The sequence below is a fragment of the Pseudochaenichthys georgianus genome, chromosome 10 (genome assembly GCF_902827115.2).
Source record: "Pseudochaenichthys georgianus chromosome 10, fPseGeo1.2, whole genome shotgun sequence".
Classification (NCBI taxonomy): Eukaryota; Metazoa; Chordata; class Actinopteri; order Perciformes; family Channichthyidae; genus Pseudochaenichthys; species Pseudochaenichthys georgianus.
The window spans coordinates 15,913,359-15,936,484 of NC_047512.1; the positions used below are offsets into that span (position 1 = coordinate 15,913,359).

The 23,126-nt window shown below is 40.3% G+C and overlaps 1 protein-coding gene and 1 long non-coding RNA gene across 3 annotated transcripts in view; one reads left to right on the forward strand and one right to left on the reverse strand.

Annotated features, from left to right (window-relative positions):
• Positions 1–13,865: 13,865 nt before the first annotated feature.
• On the reverse strand, positions 13,866–19,046 carry zic3 (zic family member 3 heterotaxy 1 (odd-paired homolog, Drosophila)). Its single transcript, XM_034093252.2, has 3 exons — positions 17,779–19,046; positions 16,877–17,040; positions 13,866–16,275 (listed from the first exon to the last, which is right to left on the reverse strand). Exons 1-3 carry the CDS (start codon positions 18,770–18,772, stop codon positions 16,093–16,095), a joined length of 1,341 nt encoding a protein of 446 aa, XP_033949143.1. The 5' UTR covers positions 18,773–19,046; the 3' UTR covers positions 13,866–16,092.
• Positions 19,047–19,522: 476 nt separating this feature from the next.
• Positions 19,523–23,126, forward strand: part of LOC117454145 (uncharacterized) — a 32,903-nt gene continuing 29,299 nt past the window's right edge. For both annotated transcript variants that reach the window (XR_004552957.2, XR_004552958.2), the window contains exon 1: positions 19,523–20,073. This is a non-coding gene — a long non-coding RNA (uncharacterized lncRNA). The remainder of the gene's footprint in view (positions 20,074–23,126) is intronic.

Below are 23,126 nucleotides of genomic sequence, written 5' to 3' on the forward strand. Positions count from 1 at the left end.
TGTGTGTGTGTGTGTGTGTGTGTGTGTGTGTGTGTGTGTGTGTGTGTGTGTGTGTGTGTGTGTGTGTGTGTGTGTGTGTGTGTGTGTGTGTGTGTGTGTGTGTGTGTGTGTGTGTGTGTGTGTGTGTGTGTGTGTGTGTGTGTGTGTGTGTGTGTGTGTGTGTGTGTGTGTGTGTGTGTGTGTGTGTGTGTGTGTGTGTGTGTGTGTGTGTGTGTGTGTGTGTGTGTGTGTGTGTGTGTGTGTGTGTTTGAAAGGGTGATGATAGGGGCCCACACTTGGGGCCCGGCCATGCTTCCTAATCAAAACCCATCCGCTCACAGGGTGCTTGTGCATCAGTGTGCTTGCTGTATGGTGTTTACATTGGGAGAGACGGAGCAGAACCACCTCTTTGTCCCATCAGAGATTTGACATTGCCCTCCTCCACCCTCTCCCCCCACACCCCCCCCTGCCAGCCATCCTGCTGTATGTGAGGTTAGCAGCCTGGAACTTCCTTGTATCTACTAACAGCTTGCACAGAATGATGTAAACTTGGCAAAGAATGAGGACTTAAACTCTTTAAGTAACTTAATCACAACGATGCATTCAAGTCGGACAACACAGATAGACCATATCTTTCTGCACTGTGTGAAAGAAGAAGATCTGCATTGAGATTTCAGAGCAGGAGACAAGTTGCAACACTTTCAATCATTTGCACCCATATTGAAGGTGATTTGGTTATAACAATTAATTAATTACTTATTGTGTCAATAGAAAAGTTATATATCAGACATAAAAAACTGCATGGCAGAAAAAGACGAGCTGTAAACATTTATTTATCGCAAACACTGGAATTCAGCAAGCAGCTGAATGAGGTCCACCATTGTGTTTGCAGTGTGATATAGTTAATTCAGAGTTACAGACCTTGTTTGTATTATATTGTCTCTACATAACTGTGTATGTTTGTGGGTGAAGGTTTGAATATAACCTTGTGTGTGTGTCAAACAAGTGTTGTTGCGTACTGGTTTGACATCGGATAACTGAGAGGTCATCCTCCCAAACTTCATGATGACCTCTGACATATTTTGTATATGAGCCCCAAAAAGTGACTACATGCACCTCCATAAGAGCATCAACACCAAATACCTAATTATACCTTATTTAAATGGATACATAAATCAATTTGAAGATTACGGTTACAAAACTGAAATAAAAACATACCCAAACACCCCGAAATACGTCAGCTTTTGGAAATCGGTGAAATTACAGGACAATATGTCAGGCTGCTGTGCTCCATGAAGGGGGACGGCTATTTATATGTATTTTCTGTATTCTAGTAATATTGATTCTTCAAACATCAAATCACGATGTGGAGAGTTTGGGAATGTTGCCCTTAAACACTTTCTAGTCAACCAAAAGCACTTGTCGCTCCAGTCTGTCACTACTGTCTTTTTATTCTCTGGAGCCCACTACATCGAGTCGACATTTCGTATTTTTTCAGAAATTAATGGGGAATTAATGATTCCGTTATTCCCCCCGCTGTGCGGGGAAGGGGGGTTCGGGATTCTTTTTTTAATCGCCCAACCTCTAGAAACTGATTGGAGCAGTAAAAATACGCCCAGTCCCCTTCTGCCAGGCCTCACAATGGAGGCGCTGATTTTTTTGATAGGGTTCTATGCTGCCAGGGGGCCAGCTGGAATTAGAAGTGGATTAATAATTTTAAACAAGGCTAAACCGCTTGGACTGTCTGTCTGCTCTTTCCAATGCTTAGCCAAAAGTCCGTCTGCTCCCCGACCACATCAAAACAATCTAAAACACTATATCTTCCTAATGAAGAGGGTTGGGTTTAGTTTTTGGGCTTGAGAGTGCATGAAAACATGCTTATTTAAACAGATTTCATGATGTTCTCAGTCTGAGAACATGCCAGGATTATCGGGAACATTTTATATCACCAGAACAACATCCATACATGAAGCACCCTTTAAAGTGTGTGTTGCCAAAAGTTGATCAACTTTTTATCGACTCTCCACAGTTTTCCTGCTTTTGATTTAGCAAATCCTGGACCGGCCCTTAATTATTACTTTACCTATAGTTTGTGGTGAAATATGTGTTTCATCATTGCCCATATTTACCTGAAAGCTGCATTTCCTGCACCCATTGATGCCCAAACACCTGATCACCTTTTATGAATGGAAACAAACTTCCCATTTCTTGTCAGATGCGTGCTTTGATGTGAGACAGACTGTTGACTGATGTGTGACAGACTGTTGAGTTCTTACAAAGTTAGTCCAGCGGCTCGAAAGCTGAGACCACCAGTATGGTGATCCCAGTCAGGGGAAAGATTAGGTTTAGCACCAGTGGGAGTGTTAAATGGTGAGACGCAGGGATTTGGAGGCTATTTGGAATGATCTAAAAGCAGACAAATTACAAACCGAATTTAGGTATAGTAATGCCAGACAAATCGGGTCCTGCTGGTGACATCTCTAACAGAACAGAACCATGTCTCAATAATCCCCATGTAATTGATGTGTGTCGAGTACAAGTGTGTCTGTGCATGTGTTACAAGGACAGACAGAGAGGGAGAGGTTGCAGGCGCATGTGTGGCCATTATGTGATGATGTGAGCGGGTGCCTTGAGATGGATGATGGAGGAGAAACAGCCCTCAATAATATTACAACTTTGACAAAGCAAGGTGAGAGAGGAGGGTCCTAAAGGGCCCAAATGAGAGCCAGAAAAAGGCCAGACTCGACTGTGCTGTACACGTTATTTTCATTTTATAAACAGAATTTTCGATCTAATCTATTTACACTGCTTAATCCTAACAGGACAAATGCACCTACAGAAAGCTGAAGCACAGATCAAGACAGGAATAAAGGGACAACACAGACTATAGCATACATCTTTACCCCCCCCTCTTTTAATTCAGTCATTATAAAAATGTTCTGTGAATGTAGCAGGGACATTAGCCCCCTTCTGAGCTATTATCATGGCTGTCTGGTGTTGCAATTTCACACTCCACTGATTCCGACAAGCAGTAGAGTCTGCATGCCCCAAATTTCACCTTATTTAGGTAATACAGAAAAATCATTCCCAAGACAAGGTAAATTAAACTACTGGACTGGCACACTGTTGCCAATTTCAACAGAATATGAACAGTATCACACAGTGAGGGGGGAACTCTACCAAATAAACTTGACGGTAAAACGCTGGAAATGAAAATTAAGTTCAAAGATTTCCCTCCACTTCATAAACCTGCAGACTTTGAGTTATTTGACTATATCACTGATTTTAAAAACGACTATCTTAAAAACGGCCAAGTAAGTTTTGTTAACTTATTAATGTATTTTTAAATGTTGTGCAAATGCAAAATAGGTATCTCTTCTTAAGGTTTGAACTTGATCGTTAAAGTTTGAGCAAATTCCCAAAGTCACGTTTTATATTAATATCAGTTTTAACAACAGCTTCCACCGCCTTCATTTCTAATGCATGAACGACGGCATATTAAATGTAAGTGACAGACAGGCGAGGCTCTACATTATTTATGCTGCGCAAGAATGAAAACAAACTGCCTGCGTAGTACCGTTTCTCAGTATTAAACTGTATCCTCACCCAGACACAGCTTGAGTTATATCCCCACACTTTTGTTGTATTTAAAGGGGAAATCTGTCTAAATTGGTTTATCTTTATGTGGCTCTTTAATGCATCGGATAATAAAACCATCCCGCTATAACGAATCATTTCAGCAGAAAAAAAAACATTAATAGTTATTCTCATAAAGATTAAAGATTTGGTATTGGTTTAAATATTGTTTTTGTCCTGGGAAAAGTCGAATGAATTTCGTTTCTGCCGACGACACACGGGTATTAATTCAATGTATTGAGCAGTTCCTTTTAATGAGAGGGTTTTCCTCACCGTTGCTCCTTAAAGAGTCCCCCTCTATTGAAAACGGGCCCGTTTAAAATGAACTCGGTATTCTTGACTTAATTTCGCCCAAACCTTTTCAAGGACAAGACAAGTCGGTCGGAAATAATTAGACGTGCACACGTATTCCTTTTCAGTTATTTTGAGTTGTGCATGGCGGTAAGATGAAGAAAACTGCATTTGGACAATTGAGGCCTGCCTATTCTTTTGGTTTAACTCCGATGCGCTTCATAAATTAACAAGATAACAACAATTAACACATAAAATAATACTATTTCAATTAGTAATACGATTATTGCTAAAATGCTTGATAATGTCATTATTATTATGATTTTTTTATTAACAAAGTCATGTTAGTCTTATTAGAATAGTGGTAATTTAATCAGTACATACATTGACCATAAGTTCAAACAGATGTGTGCTGGGAAAATAGAGGAAAGAATTTTTAAAAAGTGCTTATTTAGGGGAAAAGCTGAAAAAAGAAAGAAAAATGAAAATCGCTCATTGAGAGAGCAACAAGTCAAACTCTTCTTTGAACTTTTTGAGGGAGCTGTGGAGGGAGGTTTTGGGTTTCTACAAGGCCTGCTGAGCTTCACTCCCTCCATCAGGAGGGAAATATGTCATTGGTCATCATAGCAGAGGATGGATAGAGTGTCCCAGAGATAAAAATGAAAATATTTTGCTATGTAATTATTTAACATACAGCAGATAAGTTACATTGTCCAAAGGTCTCCTGAAGGGAAATGTGCAATAAATTAAGGAGAGATCTGCCAATCACACGGCCATGAAGAGACTTTGAAAGCACACTTCCATTCTGCACTTTGTGATATTCTTTCGAATCCAATACCACTTATATGAGGTTTTGCGTGCATACTAAGATGTATTGTACTATTCAGAACTATATGTAAACAAAAAATGGCTCCAAATACGCACCACACACTTTTGCAATGGTTATGAGAAACAAAGTTCTCTCTTTTGTCACTAGCAGAATTGAAACAGGAAAAGCAATTATTGTAGAGATTGTCCCACAGGCATTGAAAAGCTATCAGCATGAGGGTTGGGATTGGCTTGGGGGACACCTATGGCCCCATGCATTATCCTGGCATGAGGTCGCTTTGGCAATCGCCTGCCAATTTCCACCAGCACCTGGCCTTCCCTACCCCCTCCCTTCACCAGGCCCTCCTACCTGTTTTCGCTTTCTCCTCCTCCTCCTCCTCCTCCTCCTCCCTTTCCAACCCTGCTTGCCTGTTATTGTCCCAAGATGGTGACCATAAATAAAAAAGAACAAGTGCCCAATGAGTATGGCACAAAGTTGAAGATGTGCAAATAGTTTTCTATAATGGAGGTGACTTCTGATAATTCTCGGGTAGAAAATGTCTTCTCTGTTGCTCCAGTTGAAGAGAGAGCTGTGAAAATACCCCCAAACCACAGAATAATAGCATGTCTAATGCTGTGAAAATATGAGCCGCTGGTATACTGTTAGGGCCAAAAGGCTCAGTGGGAGAGTCGAGTCTTAGTAGAAAAGTGGGAGGAAGATAACTGGTGCTATGTCTAACACTTTTTATTATGGCTGTTGAGAACCTGTATAACACAGCTGTTGAATATCACTCTCAGAACCCCCAGCACTCATCCACAAACACTGTCCTTTCCTGTAAGGTCGAGTCATCCAAACACACATTATTACGCGATCATCACCCCTCATCCTGAGTACAGAAAAGGTTCGGGCATTATGTGGAAAATCCAGGCTGCATTGATGGTGTTGTTGGTGTTGTTGTTGTGGTGGATTATAGCTCATGTTTCTGTTATTTGTCATGCTTCCTTGCTATATGGTGATCCTCACAATGGTGCGTCGTTTGGCCATACAGCAGGAACAGCCTGTCCTCCTACAAAAAACGACCAAATAGGTCGATTGTTTAAGCACCTTAGATTACGACCCATAGCCACGTTTTAAAGTGTAGCACCTCTAGTGGTCGTGTAAGAAACAACATGCTCCCGTTTATTTACAAATAACCCTCTCTGGAAAATCCTAAATTGTAGAACAGTTTGGCCATTAAAATGCTTTTTGATTAGATTTCTAGCGAGAAGTGTATATTTTACTTTTAGAATCCACGTCCAGTGGAAGTGTAGGATCTATAGTTTGATAGATATTACGAAGATGATTTGAGGTCTCGCCAGGATAACGTGTATATGCGGCAGCTTCCATGTAAAGTTAGCGTGGGTGAAAACAGTATTTCCGGTCTCGAAGTTTTCATAATAAAACCGGATATATTCCCCTCACTGTCAAATGATTACACAGTGATATCTGCATTACTCATCCACTAAAAAACATCAGTTTATCCTTGTTAATTACACAATATTGATTGGTTTAAATGGTGTACAATGCTTTTGTGTTTTTAACCTTCGAGTCAGAGAAACAAATAGTTTTTTAGGAGTTTAGACACTACAGTTTCCGAAGACACTACACTACCCAGAATCCCCAGCTATCGTTTGGGACTACAACATCCGCCTTGCTTTACAAACCCCGTGATTAGTCATCAAGCCCTGTGATTGGATGTTGGAGTGGCAGTGCGACAAGGTTACGCTGTCAAACAGCTCTTTGAAATGGAATGGAACCACGGCAGACTTTCCAAAACTGGAATTGGACGGGTCCAGCCCCCGGCTCCAGCTTCCTCCCCCCCCCTAGAACTACACATGCTGGCTATTGTGTGTTTCGCAATATATGGCACGTCTCTTTATAAGACGTTTTCGTATTTCCCACAATTAGAAGTTGGCAGTATTAAACGTGTACACCCTGGAGGTTTAGGGGATACGAAACACAGTGGTGTTATCAATTGTAAAACATATAATTAATAAATGGTGAAATAATATACTCACATGACACCTAAGGTCAGAAGAGCTTTATTTAACAGATGGTTTTATGTCTACCCCTCCTGTTGTTCATTGATAAGCCGGAAACATGCACTTATCAAGGTTCAGAGGCAAATTTTGCAAATATGGCAGTAGCCATCGATCATCTTAAGATAAGATAAGATATACTTTATTGATCCCAAGTTGGGAAATGTTTTTGTTACAGCAGCATGTACTACTTTGTTCTACTCCACTACAATTCAGAGGTTAACCTGGTATTTTTACTCTACTACATTTATTTTTGTTACTTTGCAGATTCTGATTAATGATGTGAAATATAAACAACCCTTAAATCAGACTTTAGTTACACCTGAGTAAAATTCAGCCTTATCAGTTTGTCTGTTTTGCACATCCTCCTGTTAATATCTTTGGACGTCCTGCACTAAATTGTTTTATTGTAGAGATCACTACAGTATCTTCTTGATATTTTCCATTCTATATTTCTATCATTGACCCCTATTTTGTATGTAGGCTACTCTTAATATTTAAATGTTTTCATCAAATATAACTTATTCTACAACTAAATTCAATAACGTGCTTTAACCACTGGGAGGTGCGGTTTAGGTCTAGTTAATACCACATAATAATATCGTACATAATATGACTATAAACTTTATTGGGAAATTAAAACAGAACGTTAAAGGAAAATACAGTTTCAGTCTCTCGATGTGAAGCTTATGCATTGTACCATGAACTTGTATAGACCTGTAACAGTCAACTGCATGAGGAGTTGGAAAGGTAGTTCAGAAAATCAGTAATATCTTTAAAAACTACAAAAAAGTCCCTTTATATCAGCTGTGCACCTTTATGGTGTAAACACAGCCTATCTACTAATTGGATCAAATATAAAAGTCAGCCGAATTAGTGTTGATACTGCAAGGAGACGTATTGTGTGAAAAGAAATGGAAGATGTTGTTTAATTGTTGATATATGTATGGTCCACGTCACGTATTCAGTTTTGGCGGCATCTCTTCCAGTTTGTCAAAAGGTCTTCTGATCAGGGCTCTATAAATACATATCTACGGCAGATCTGTAATATTTATTGCAGCCGAACCGTGTATTGCAATGCCGTTATGTGATGACTTTCAAAGAGAAAAGCAAGAGCACTCGGAATAAAGTTTTATTATTATTTTTTGAATGTTTTCCGATTTCATATCACATAAACACCATATCCCGACGTGCATTGCGGCGTGATTTTAGCCTATCAAAACCTCTGAAAACAGAAAGGTGTCTCTCAGAATCGAAAGAGAAAAACCTATGGGAAAAACACAAAAGCATTGAACAGAATTTAAACCAATTAATGTCGTATAATTAACTAGGATAAACTGATGTTTTTTAGTGGATGTGTAGTGCAGATATCACTGTTAAATCATTTGATCATTGGTTTTATTATGAAAACGGCCAGACCGGAAATACTGTTTTCAACCCGTAACTTTACATGGAAGCTTGCCGCATATACACGTTGTCCTGACGAAACCTCAAATCATCTTCGTAATATCTATCAAACTATAGATCCTACATATCGACTGGACGTGGATTCTAAAAGTACAATATATACTTCTCGCTAGAAATCTAATCATAAAGCGTTTTAATGGCCAAACTATCCTACAATTTAGGATTTTACAGAGAGGGTTATTTGTGAATAAACAACCCTCTGTAACGTTTGCATTGAACGAGAGCACTAGAGGCCGACAATTTTAAAACGTAATTATAGGTCGTATTAAGCGCTTGAACAAACGACATATTTGGTCGTAATAAGGTTCTTAAACAATCGACCCATTTGGTCGTATGAGTTGGAGGACTTGTTGAGCAGGAATCACACACATATATAGGTCTCCTGGAAGTCCTCTTGAAGGATGCTGAAAATGCACAAAGTGACACATTTGTTTCAATATAAATTGTTATTTTTTTCTGTGATTGGTTTGATATAACAGATAAAGGACCTTGCTTTGTCAACAATGAAATGTTGCTTGGGAAAAAAATCCAAGTATTTAAAGAAAACATTTCACAATTAAATGTGTTATCCTCGTAGTGTAACTGCATTTGACTTATGCTTGACATGTATTCTCATGGCTTCAGTAATTTGAGACCACCACTGGTGTGACATCCATTTCCAATAGCAAAACCTTTGTTATTTTTGTTTTTTAACATTATAGTATAATGTATAATATAAGTAAATGTGCAGAAGCATCACTTCCATCCTTTCATTTTTATTTTACATCATGATGCAAGGACTGTGTCTCCAGTAATGTTTTTCACAAGGCAGTTCTTGTTAAAGTTTATCATGCATGCGTGATGAATAATATTTAGTCCCACAGAAGGTGCCAATATAGCACCATGTTACTCTGAATCATCACAGGTCTGTTCATCTTTCAGAACTGATCATCTTTTGGGAAATAATAGCAGCCAGTAATATTAGATGTGTCTACATTTGAATGGAGGGTTGCAAATAGGGAATTGAGAATGTGATGCAGAGGTGGGTAAATAATCATAAACCAAACGTTTAAACCTTTTTTGTGCCATAAAATTAAGTTTACCAAGAAACTGTCACAATATAAAAGTGACTGAATTTTATTATTACAAAAGGGTATGCGTCATCCCAATACCTGCCAGAGAGAGTATTTGGGATCACAACTTTAAGGAAAACATATATGTCATTGTTTCCATGTTTGAGATGCCAGAAACGCGCGCACGTGCTGAGGCTCTGCAAGATGAAGCGGATTGTTATTCATAGTGCTATCCCTGCCTCATGCATATCTATAACGGATTAAAGATTGCGCAAACATTATGTAACCAGAGCTGGTCTTTTCCCGCGTTGATTGGCATTTCTGGGGCACAAATCGTAATTGTGCAAGAGACATGGGCCACTTGTGTTGTTGTAGTGTCATCATTTTATTTTGGTTAAGGAATACAATGCTAGAGGCTTTATTTATGTGTTTCTTGTTTATTCATATAGTTTATACATTTATCAACCTGTTCACCTTTGTGCGCTATACTTCGGTGTAACGTTTATTTTTATATAAACATGCGCGTAAATTCAATTTCCCTATGTTGCAGTATAGCCGATTGGAGCTTTACACTATTAATAGCATTGCGCGGGGAAATCACCACAAGAGGCGATGAATGAAGGCTTTAAATAATGGAAAGGCACTCTCCAATTCTAATTCATTGTCTCTGGAAAAGAGGACATTAACGAGCATTGTTCATTTATTTTGAAAGGCTGATGAATATGTGAGCACTGCTGTCCGTCGCCTCAGGGGAGCACCGTCCTGTGGGATGGGGGCTGTCCCGGAACGGGGGCGGCTCTCAGGTGAAAAGTTTGCTTAAATTGCTGAATCACGGCATTCAAGGAAAAAAGCAATGTCAAACAAAGGCCGTTTTTTGTTTTACTTAGCAGCTTATGTTAAAGCCTATGTAACAGTTATATGACTTGAATTAAATGTTTGATTGATTGCAAAGGATACTTATTCTTTAACGATGTTAACCTCAACACAACACCTTCTCCAATAGCCTGCAAGCATAGTTTCCCCTCGGGGAATGCTTGTTATTGCGCAGGCATACTATGGCACTCAGGGCAGAGCAACGGTCGATTAAAATGATGTCAATTGCTCATTTGCCAGTTTACCAATTCTCAAAAGTGTCGAAAATATATCTGTCAAAAGACAAACGCGAAGCACAATTGCCGAACATCTGCTTTGCTGAATGAGCGTTTGCCGGAGCCTTCACTCCGGGGACCTATAGCGTTTATTCCTGCCTGCTCTGATGTGTTGGATAAGGAATTCATCAAGTTTCTGACACCCAGCCAGATGTTGGGAATAAGCGCTGTCTCCTGTTGGACATCTTACTAATAGTTTGCCTTTCGCCCCATCGCAGAAAATAAATATTACAGAGAGGTGGGTGGTGTTGTGGCCTGGGCTGTAAATGATGGCCCCTTGGTACTTATTTGTGTTTTTATTGTGGACGTTTAGCCATTGTTTATGGTGACAGAAACATGAATTAGACCTGTTTCCTCTGTTTCACTAAGTGTTCTTGTGTCAGAGTGGGCGCTTAAGCAACTGCACTAATTGAAAACTGCATATGTATAATGTTTCCCAATTGTACCACTTTCACTCATTTCCTCATCAGCAGAGTTGCCTGCAGGCTATACAGTATGTATACAGTACGGTGGGGTATGTAAATGTCAATTGAATAATAATTGAAGTCAAAGACAAAGCCATTGTGTTAATCAGTTTGCATCACACAAGCCATGAAACACGTTAAGATATAAAGGGACACCGTGGATTAAGGTACTTTGTGAATGCATATTCAACACCCTGCTGGAGGTGAAATAAGCATCGATAATTGGCGAGCATATCAACTTCCGCGCAAATGGAAGCCATCGTTTAAATAATTATCAGATGTAGGCCTATGTTAGCTCTTCTGCAATCATTTGTGTATCAAGCGATATTTCCCCACTTATGATGTTACCAATCCATCTCACATCAATCTGATTGTTATGGAAGTGACACAAAATACCCGCGGAGGCTAAATGTCTTGATTGAACAAACGACTGCTATAAATATACAGTAATTCACTATGTTAACTTGTTCTGTTGCCATATGTGGAAAGATAAACCCTGCATTTCACACACATTCTCAGATTAATTCATGATGATTCAGTTTTGGCAGCATGGATCGTTTCTATTTTGAGCATTGATGGCAGGAAATCAGAACATCCTTGCAAACAGCTGATGCGTAAGGCCCTTCCCATTTCTAATATAAGATTCACGGCCAAGTGCTCTGCAGAAGTGCCCTTGAGCAAGACTTATGCACCCTGCACAGTTGCCTTCAGTGTGAAGCTTGACTTCATACAAGCCTTAAAGGATTAAAAGCATATTGCATGTGCAGATAAAATGTATACACAGTCAAATGAGATAAGGTCTGTGCATGTTGTGTCCAATAATAACTAGATTATTAATAGGTGATAAATTAGCCACTGTGTTTATTAAGATCACATCCTCGGTTGCGTGACAAAAGGCGTTGGGGACCTGCTCGTGCCGGTTTATCCTCTCAGAGCGCGATCACCCGCTTAGCCAGCAACTACTCTGCGACTGTAGAAGTTAGATGGGTTTGGGTTGACCAATCAATCCGATATCAAACTTCAGCGACAGACGCTAGCCAGGAGTACAACTCAGTGTTTGTTTCCTGCAGAACACAAACCCCCCACTCCCCCCCAGCAGCCTCCGCTCCCTTCCTCCTTCGGATCCTACCAGCAGCAGATCAGAGAGAGAGAGAGAGAGAGAGAGAGAGGGAGAGAGAGAGAGAGAGAGAGAGAGAGAGAGAGAGAGAGAGAGAGAGAGAGAGAGAGAGAGAGAGCTAGCTATTGCACGCTGCCAGCTGCCATCCTCCGCGTCCACACCGCAGCAATCCATAAAATAACTTGAGATGAATGGGCGCTAACGTTATGCAGAGCCAGTTGTAGTCTGCTGCACGGGGGCATTGCTGTGATACAGCCGCCAGTCTTTACACAACTGCATCCACGTGACCGTCACTGCTTTCTAATCCATTGAGAATCCAGCAGAAAGGGAGCTTTTCATGTTTTTTTTCTTTCTCTTCATGGATTGAATCCTGCCCTGGTTTCTCAAATAACGTGGAAACGATGACTTGTAGTAGCCTATTGGGTGTCAGCATAAATCTCATGCATGGGAAAGAACACATAGAGTATTCTAAATCTCAAAACAATGTTCAATCTGATCCACCCGGTTGACTATTCACTAATAACATACATTTGTGCAAATGACTTGAGCACATGATGCACATTTAAATGTAAAAAATGTCTGATTTATGTAATTGTAATAATTTGCGTGTATTCCGTATTGAGGTCACGTCATGCAGGTCAAAATGCAGCCACCTTTCGTTTTAGCACATCCAAGATGCATGCGTAAAAATGTGCCGCCGGGTCTCGGTTTCTTGACGTCACTGTCTGAGAGGGGGAACTTGAAATGTGCGACAAGACTAGACGAGCCAGGCAGGAGGAGAGGGAGGAGGGTGATGTGGGTAAGAGAGGAGGGAAGAGGAAGTGAAATAAACGAATCAAACCAAGTGCAAAGGTTGCGCTTGCGCAATAGTCAGAAACTAAATTGAATCAATTTCCCCAAATCTGAAGGATATTTGGAGTGTGTGTTATGGTTTGAAACACCATGCGGTAGTTTGTTTAAGAAAGGCTCTTCTGCTTTTCAGAATATAATTATTAAAGTATTTATTTTACAGAAGTGTTTGAAGTTACCACCTTGTGTATTTCATAATTGTTCCTGCATTAACATGGCCTTATAAAACATTTGATTCGCGACACTTTGAAATATTAGAGATTCAGAGTCTTTGCATGAGCTCTTGTTCGGATTCAAACTGATTTTTTTCGCCGTTTAAATGCGTATTATGGCGTCCATTGATGTGTGGTAACTCCTTTGGTTGTTTTTATGAAGCGGTTCCTTGTTAATCGAGTGGGAGACATAGGGCAGCTCCACTTTTGGCAACGAACCCCCCTCCACTTTCACGGTCACACTGTGTCCTCAGTTGCCCGTCTTTTTGACTATTTAGCAGAATAAAATAACAACATATAAACTTTGCAAGTGCAACTCTCGCAGCCATGGATGAACCATATTCCCAATCTATACCCATACTCTCTGCCAAGAAGTGGTGCTCCAACTTGGTACCCCAAATATTCCCATTCACAAGCACACACACACACACACACACACACACACACACACACACACACACACACACACACACACACACACACACACACACACACACACACACACACACACACACACACACACACACACACACACACACACACACACACACACACACACACACACACACACACACACACACACACACACACACACACACACACACACACACACACACGATACTAAAATGGCGCCTTAATCAGTGTCAAGTTCAATGACTCCTACTAGTCTGATACAAACAGCATATCAAACAGTGTCGGATATATGTGTAAAGATGCAGGGAGCAGAACAACACGGTGATAATAATCAACCTCGCAGTCTGAAGTTGCTTTTCATAATGATTTTTAATTTCAGTCAAAATTTCCGTTCACATTTCTTCATAAATAGTTGGTAAAACAAATCAACCAACAGACAGTAGCCTAAAAAGTACAAGGAACCTTTGCCTCTGGTAGCTAAATAGGCTAACTCATAGGCCTGCTGCAACAGGGTTTGCCTCAATGTGGCACAGTGACACAGTTCATCAGTAAAACATTTTTGCTCTTCAGGAATAACTTGGAGTTTGACCCATTTCTCCCAGAAAGTGTTACAACATCACATTCTAGCTGTTTTTATACATCAGATATTTTTCGCTGACCTCTGGACATGGGGCAGAAAGGTGGTGGGAATAAGAAAAAGTACTTCATTTAAATTAAGGTATAGAAAATAGCATATAAAACATATATTCCTTAAATTATTTAAATAAACTTATTTCATATATCACTGTCACGAGGTACCGTTTTTTACATTTTATTTTAAAAGTAGTGCTGGTGGTCTGAAAATTGTCCTCATGAGTACAATATACTTTGTGTATGCATAATATTTAATTCTTGAGAATAGGTTACAATGCAATGCTGTAACTCTTTTTGCCACTGAACGGCTTCTTCCCCCACTCACATATTTTTAAATTCCTTCCACTAGATTTTGTTAAACACAAAAAATGTCATCTTGACAAGTTATTCACACAAAACAAGCAAATGTGTAATCAAACTGCTCTATATGCAACACCACAACAAATAACACACTTAGTTTCACAGAAGAATTACATTTAAAACAATGCAAGCTGACGGACAAAAAAACTTTTTTTATTTTTGAAGATACTGTGTTGTGACAGTTCCATTGTTGCCGATGCACACATTTAAACATACTTGCACAAAGACATTGCTGGAACTATAAAGAGTGCCATACTGGCGCATATAAGTGGGTGCTTGACCCGAATTGGAAATAAAATGCTGTCTCCTTGATTTGGAAATCATGAACTTCGCACAATCGACTAAGACCTGTATAGGAGTGCAATAGGCTGATGGATTTGTTCTTTTTTTAATACTGAGTTTATGCTACGAATTGACATCTATTTCTGATACTAGAAAAGTAAAATACACAAAAAAGTTTAACCAAAAATAAAGATATCAACAGAACCCTTTGTATAGCTTCTCAGCTCAACTGAACTCAGTTCTACAATGTCAATGATTTACATGTCAATGGTCTCATAAAGAAAATAAAAGTGACGGAAATATCTGCATTATATATAGACAAATCCATAATATTCATATAGATGATTTCTTCGATCCAAATAAGACACATATAGGCCTATTGGTTAAAAAGAAAAGGAGAAGGATACAATCGCGATGTTGGAGCTTTAGAGTTTATCATGTGTTCAATGTTAAGCTGGTTATGACCAAAACTGTACAGTTCTTGTTAGAAAACATTTCCATAAATATCATTTCAGTTTCAGAACTCATACCCATAATTAAATTACAAATTGATAAATATGGCATCATGGATATGTATTTACAACGGTATTAACAAAAGGCAACGTTATATTTAACGGTAACAATCGTAACCTAATACCACATTTCTCCACCTGAAAACGGACGTTGACAATAGATTCGACCCCATCAAACAAGGAAATACATTCACGAGTATAATATTTATTTAGGATTTTTTTTCTGTGTTCAAGTTCATGACAAAGACTTTGGCACGTTTCTTAAGACTGTCTGAAGTTCCAACAATCAATTGAAGAGGCGACAATAGCGCGTCACCGTCATATAAAACAGTGTGAAATATTCTTCCTTTTTATTCTTTTTTTTAAATAAAAATTTGAGAAAATACATAAAATGAAAAATAAAACATTTTTTCTGTAAACTAAAAGATAAAAAACATTTATTTATACTGAGAAAGTATTGAGTTCTATTTATTCATGATTTTTGTTTGATTTCCTCAAAACTGCGCAATACAAGTCACATTTTGCGATCCTGAGAACGTACGTGGCCTGCTTGGTGCTGGCTTTTGCTCTCATCTCCTGTCGTTGTTGTTGTTGTTGTTGTTGTTGTTGTTGTTGTTGTTGATGCCCCAATCCCATTTGTGTGTGTCTGACAGCGTGTGTGTGTGTGTGTGTGTGACTGTGTTTGTGTGTGCGCATGAGTGTGTGTGAAGAGAACAGGAATAGTTTGTCAGTTGTTTTTTTTATCCTCAACTCCACGGTCCACATTGAGAGATGGTTTGCTTTTCCAACTTCAAACGTACCATTCATTAAAGTTGGGTGCCAGTCCTTCGCTGTGACCAGACGTGTTTTGCACCGCTAATGGCGGTGTTTTTGTCGGGTCTTCCGTGTTGGCTGAGACCAGCACTGGTGGTGTGGACGACTCGTATCCAGAGCTGGCTGCTGGAGACGATTCGGATGCTTGAGACTCATGTACCTGAAAAAAATAAAAATAATTAAACACTAAGAATAACGTATACTATTATTATATGCCCCAGTCCATGAAGTGGCTAGCAGAGTGTTGGATTTAAATGCGGATTAAAACTCTGGATTTTGTATAGCTTCTATAACACACAGAAAACTTAAAACAGGCACGGCAACTTCTACACTGCAAAATATGTCCAAATCAATGCTCCATTAACGTGCATCGTAACACGTATTTTTCTTTTTAAACTCAAATATTTAAATGTGAAGAGAAAACATTTAGACGCATGCATTGCTTTAAACCAGGCTTGTTTTTTTAATTAACGCAAAAAAGGTTTCAAACCGTAAATCTAGTTTAGAAGAGTGGCAGGCATGTAGGGCTTTATTCACAGATAATTCACTGATATATTCAAATTGTTTAATTGTGATGTTAAGTAGGCCTATCCCTAATATACTCTATAACATCTTAAATGTTTCTTTTTTTGCACCGAAATAGTGCTGTAACAGCTTAAGAAATGCCTGAAGTTGTGATAGTTCCTGTCTGTTGCAGGGGGGTGGAGAGTGTGTGTATATGTGTGTTAATGTGTTTAAGGAGTAATGAAGACGTTAATTACCTTCATGTGTTTCCTGAGAGAGCTGGGGTGTGTGTATGACTTGTCGCACACTTTGCAGATGTATGGCTTGTCTGATGTGTGCACATGCATGTGCTTTTTCCTGTCGCTGCTGTTGGCGAAGCGTCTGTCACAGCCATCAAATTCACACTTAAACGGCTTCTCACCTGCAGGATTAAATACACACCATGAGTTACCCCAATGGCCCGAACAAACAAACTCCCATTGTAACACATCATGTAAAGCCGCAGCCCGATGTAAATGGTCTGCAGCGTATTATATAACAAGAGTAACCTACATTTTCTGGTCGACATGGATACAGCTACACTACTACACTCTGCTCTGTCAGGCTTTATTTATTCAAGAGGCCTGCTCCTACTACTACTGGCCTGCTCTTTGCGTCTGCTCCTATAGTAAACATTGAATCAACAGGGCATCTTCTGCACTATATGATAGCTGAACAAGGACAATAATTAGCTACAAACTGATTCCTTATCATTTTATATAAAGTTCAGAAGGCACAAGAGGTAGTCTAGCTCTAAAGAGCACTTTAACTTGAATACATGCGTAAAGTATCTATCTTTATATATCTCATCCAACTTCCTAGCAGAAAACTACAGGGATTAATGGTTAACATAACGAGTTGGACAACAACAACATCACATTTTTCTTAAATTATCATGCTAACAATAATGTATCACTTTGTTTATTATGAACTGCACTACAACTATTTGGAAACTGTTCAGCTGGATACATGTGGGCCCAACTTCTCAGATGGTTATTGTAAACAACAAAATATGCACACATTTGTTAGCACTCTAAAACAGACAGGATTCAGCATTTCTAAACATACAAGCATCACTTTAAAACAGTGTTATTTTACGCATGCTTTTGCCGGTGCCTACCTGTATGTGTTCTTTTGTGGATTTTCAAATTTTCCGATCTGGCGAATATTTTCCCACATCCGGGGAATGGGCATGGGAATGGTTTTTCTCCCGTGTGCACACGGATGTGGTTGACGAGTTTGTACTTGGCCTTAAAAGATTTCCCTTCTCTCGGGCAGTCCTCCCAAAAGCAGATGTGGTTGCTCTGCTCCGGGCCGCCAACATGCTCCATGGACACATGAGTGACCATCTCGTGCATTGTGCTGAACGTCCTCTCGCAAGTCTTTTTGGGTCTGTTCATCTGGTTCTCGTCAATCCATTTGCAGGATAATTCTTGTTTAATTGGTTGTCTCATGTATCTAAAGAAGGCCCCGGGACCGTGGTGTGTCGGCACATTCATCCCCATGTTCATGTTGATGGGATGGCTGTAGTTGTGGAGCTGAGCCCCGTAGTGGTCCGTCCGAGGGCTCGCAACCGGACGGTACGGATCAGGTCGTCCGAAAATGTCCCCACGTAAGCCAAGATGCATTTGGCTGTTAACAACATGTCCACTCGGTGAAGTGTGGCTCACCCCCTGGTCGTGAAGTCCTGGAAACAACAAATGTCCGGGGTTATCGCTCATCCCGGACGGACCGTGGAGGCTACCCGCCGAAGCTGCAAAGAGGCCATGCTGTGCGCTCGGCCCCGTGGACTCTCCAACACCCCGGTTCCGGAAGAGAAAGTCCCGTGTTGAATTGAAAGCTCCCCCGCCGTACGAGCCCACCTGCCCGCCGTGAGTGTGTCCCAGGGCAGCTGCATATCCAGTGGCTTGCGGGGTGAACGCTGATGTCTGGCTGGAGGCGATATCGTGTGCCACGCCGGGGCTGATTTTGAAAGCTGCGGAGTGGGGGGGATCGGCGAAGGGATTCAACCCCAGACCCGGGTCTCTGTTCCCGAGGTCGTGGTGCCGTGGTGTACCGAAACCCCCGACTCCTAACGATGCAAACTGCGGACCGCTATCAAGAAGCATAGTCATGAGCTTGAAGCTAATTTAGGAGAGGTGAAGAAAACAAAATTAAAATCCAGTGCAGCGGAGCGCGCAAGCTGCAGACACCGCGCCGAGATTTACCACGTTTTACGAAAATCCTAAAATAAAAAACAACGGGGCAGAAACGGTGAAAAATCCTATGCGTAAAGAGTTGGGAGAAAAAAAACTCCCGTTGACTGCGATCCGTGAGAAAGAGGATCAAACTTCCCCCCCTTTCCAGCCGGATGATGTCCTTGGACTGATAAAGTCAATCACTCACTCCCCGAACATAAATGAACTCAGGAGGCAGTGCTACGACAGCCAATGAGCGCTCAGCTACCCCTCTGACACGTGACTGCGAAGGAGGGTGTTAATTGGCTAGATTTCTGGTGATTGGCACAGTTTGGTATTGAAGATGGCAGGTCGTCTCAATTGGTTTCATTTGATTGGCTCTTACAGGCATTATTTTGCAGGTAAAGCGGAGCACTAGCGCAGATCCTGCATGTGTTATGTGCAGAGCATGTCTCATGCAGCCTTGCATGGTTTTATATTCCTCAGAAACTACCAGGCAAATAATATACAAATAATTGGATCAGTTATTATGCCACCCAGAAATTTTTTAACAACTATATTTCTAGAGTGGCACACTCTATTATTTCACAGTAACAGCAACGAACTAACACTGCATAAAAAAAACGTTTTTGGTTGAGTTTTTTGAACATATTTAAAACTTTATAATACATTTTGAAATGCCTGCTATTTAACATCTCTATCTATCTATCTATATATATCATTGACTCATCTGTTATTCTTATCCTTCATGTGACCAGTTTAGCTCTTATTAACTGAAAACTTGAATGTACTTGGCACAGTTCCAAACTGTGGCTTTCTTGAAGCCGCTTGAAAGGGGAGGGGGGTATTTTTTTTGTGCAAAAGCTCTATAGGGTGTAAGACGGTGGAATAAAAGGCAGAAAGAAAGATGGCAGTAATTGTAATATCCTGAGATTTTTTAGCTCAGCCAAAAATTCCTGCCATTGAGCAAGTTTCACAGGGCTGCCACTGACTCGCTGCAGGACACATAAAATCTGATCAAGTTCAGAGACGCGCTGAGTGCTTCAAGCGGCGCTTTTTAACTCCAAGCCATTCACATCCTTTCCCCCTCAATCTGTCCCAGGAAGGAGCTCACATTCTTTATTTTAAGGGATCTGGACCAACAAAATCTTCAAATCAGTCCTTCATTCTGCTTTCGCCCTCACCCTACCGCATTCACCCCAGAACATTTCCTCGAGAAAGAGTTATAGATTGAAAAGGTGAGTTTTCTTACTTCTCCGTCGTCCATCTGTTAGTAGCAGCATGAGGCAGGCCTGTGTGGACTGCACGGTGGCGAAGTGCAAACGTCTAGCCTACAGTGTATTATATTTAGCCGGTGGAGGTTAGTTTTCTTGAAGTGAACATAGCCTGCTCGTTATTTAGGCCTGTTACTCATACGTTAATTTAAATGTTGCAAGGACCTGCATACCTCTGTTTTTTTATGGAAGTCGCGCACATTAGTACAACACTTGCGCTTTTTGTACATAACCTCGACAATTTGTCTTGAAGCAAAACGACGAATGAGACTCACTTCATCTCTTTTCCTCCGTAAACTGCTCTCTCTCTCTCTCTCTCTCTCTCTCTCTCTCTCTCTCTCCCTCTCTCTCTCTCTCTCTCTCCTCTTCTCTCTCTCTCTCCTCTCTCTCTCTCTCTCTCTCTCTCTCTCTCTCTCTCTCCCTCTCCCATTTTCTCCCCCTCCCTCTGTTTGTCTGCCTCTTTCTCCCTCTCTTTTCTCCTTCTCTCCTCTCTCTCACCAAGCATACATAGCCTCTCACAGTTTACTCCTCCCTTCACTCTCTCACACACACACACACACACACACACACACACACAACACACACACACACACACACACACACACACACACACCACACACACACACACACACACACACACACACACACACACACACACACACACACACACACACACACACACACACACACACACACACACACACACACGTCCTCTCACGGCAAACCATGCGCATGCACGAAAACACACACAGTAAACCATTAGCACACATGCACACACACCAACACGTAGCCTACAAAGAGACGCACACGCACACGCATACACGCACACACACACACACACACACACACACACACACACACACACACACACACACACACACACACACACACACACACACACACACACACACACACACACACACACACACACACACACACACACACACACAGTTAACATAGTTTGCCTTTGCAGTTTTGCAGTATGAGATTTATAGCGACCTTTGTGATCTTTCACAAGTGACAAGCAGCCTGTTAAGTTTTCCTCTATTCCGTCCGTATTTTATTGGCTTGTTGAAACGTGTAGGCCCCATACGCCACTTAAGGTCATGTGCCCTGTATTTGCAGCCACATTATCACTATGGAATAATAACGTAACATGGTTTAGATGAGTCACAAATGTTTGTGAGCGACAGCAGCAGCGTCGGCAATGCTGAGAAAAAGAGAAGCTGTCATCAAATAGACCTATAAGAGCAACTGTTGCCTGTCTAAAATTACTGCAGATCTCTTCAGGTGTTCTGGTATTTATTAAAACGGTATTTATTACGTAATTAATTCTACAATTGTGGATTGCCAAGATTTGAGCTTAAAAAAATCGATGTTCTGTTGTTTTGTCAACCCCGAATACGAGGTTGCACGAATAGGTCATATATTTTTCTTTTCTTTTTGGTAAAAAATAACAACCCAAAGAATCAGACTGCTTTGCCGCATACATACTTTTTTTGGTGAACAATAGAAAATGGAGAAACTTAAAAACAGGGGAAAGTGCTTCACAGGCTTTTTATAGTGTTGCACTTTTGGTAGCCATTTGTCTCACTCACACCAGCCATTTTCCCCCCAGAATATTTCCCCCGCTCCTCGGGCATGCCGCCCTTCACATTTTCACCTCTTTTTTGACATGTCTATTACCTTTAATTATTTTACATTTTACACCGTTATATTTTCTAGTTTTGCAACCACTGACATTAGTGTTCAAACCGTTAGAGATGTGAGTTTCACTTTCGTAAAACGATTAATTGAATATGCTTAGTGGTTTAGGTGTTTTCTTTGATTGCAATGTTGGAAACAGTCTAAAATATTTAATGATCATTTGCACGTGGGTGTAATGCAACGTGCTAAATTATCACGTTATTCTGCAGCACTATTTAGACTATAATTTGATGATTTAGTTATCTCTGCTGGGATTACCTCATAGGGCGTTTGGATAGCCCATTGGTTATAACATAAGCTTCTTCAAACTGAGCATGCGCGTTACCTTAAAATATCCCCATATTGTACTGTGCATACCTCTTTGACAGTATGCCCATGCTGTTGGAAAAGAGCAGAACATAACCATCAGCCTAAATGGTAAACAACTCACATTATACATTTATTCTAACTAGATGTGTTGAGTCAGCAGTGTGAAAGTGTTTTGAATGCATAATTTGAAAAATGACTTGACTTGGATGCATGATCATTATGTTCTTATATAAAAGAAATGTGCCATGGCAGCCCAAACGTCTGGATAATTTTCTTATAGCAATGTTAAGTAGTTATTTGTTTAGTCCATGTTGTCTGGCCTGAAGCCTATATGCATGGCTGGCTCAGGCCGCTTGTGCTATAGAGATTGTGGACTTAAAGTTAACTCAGTAGTGACCAGACAAAAGGGAAATCTTCATCAGTCGCAAAAGCATAGCCTGAAAGTACTTCCATGTATTGAATACCACTGAATATGTGTACGCTTGCTGTATATACATGAAAGAAATGGCAATGTTACACAGTTAAATGAATATCACTATTTTTGTTTAAATGAGCATTTGGCTGAATGATTGTGCAGGTTTTGCTGTGGTTTAATTTGGCATCTCTTATAGGTTATGGTTTGATACAATACTGCAATGCATGGTTGTGTTCGGTGTGCTGCATTAGGTGCATTCTCCATGACACCTTTTCCCAGTTCTATAATATTCTGCAGAGCCCTTAGACTCATGCTCTGGTGTGCCCTCATACAATCCAGTAAATATCATACATTCTCAGATTAAAATACATTTAGATTCACATTTGTTTCGGCAAAATTACATTTTTATGCATGCACTTGTTTCAGAAATCCTTAACCGTTCACAAAACTAAAATGTAGTTTATACATTTTATTGTATTTTAAAACACACTCCTATAATCAAATGTTATTTTTGAATATCCGTGCAAGTATATAGCGGGTGATAATGACATGGAATTTGCAGCCGTAGATACTGAAGTTTTACATG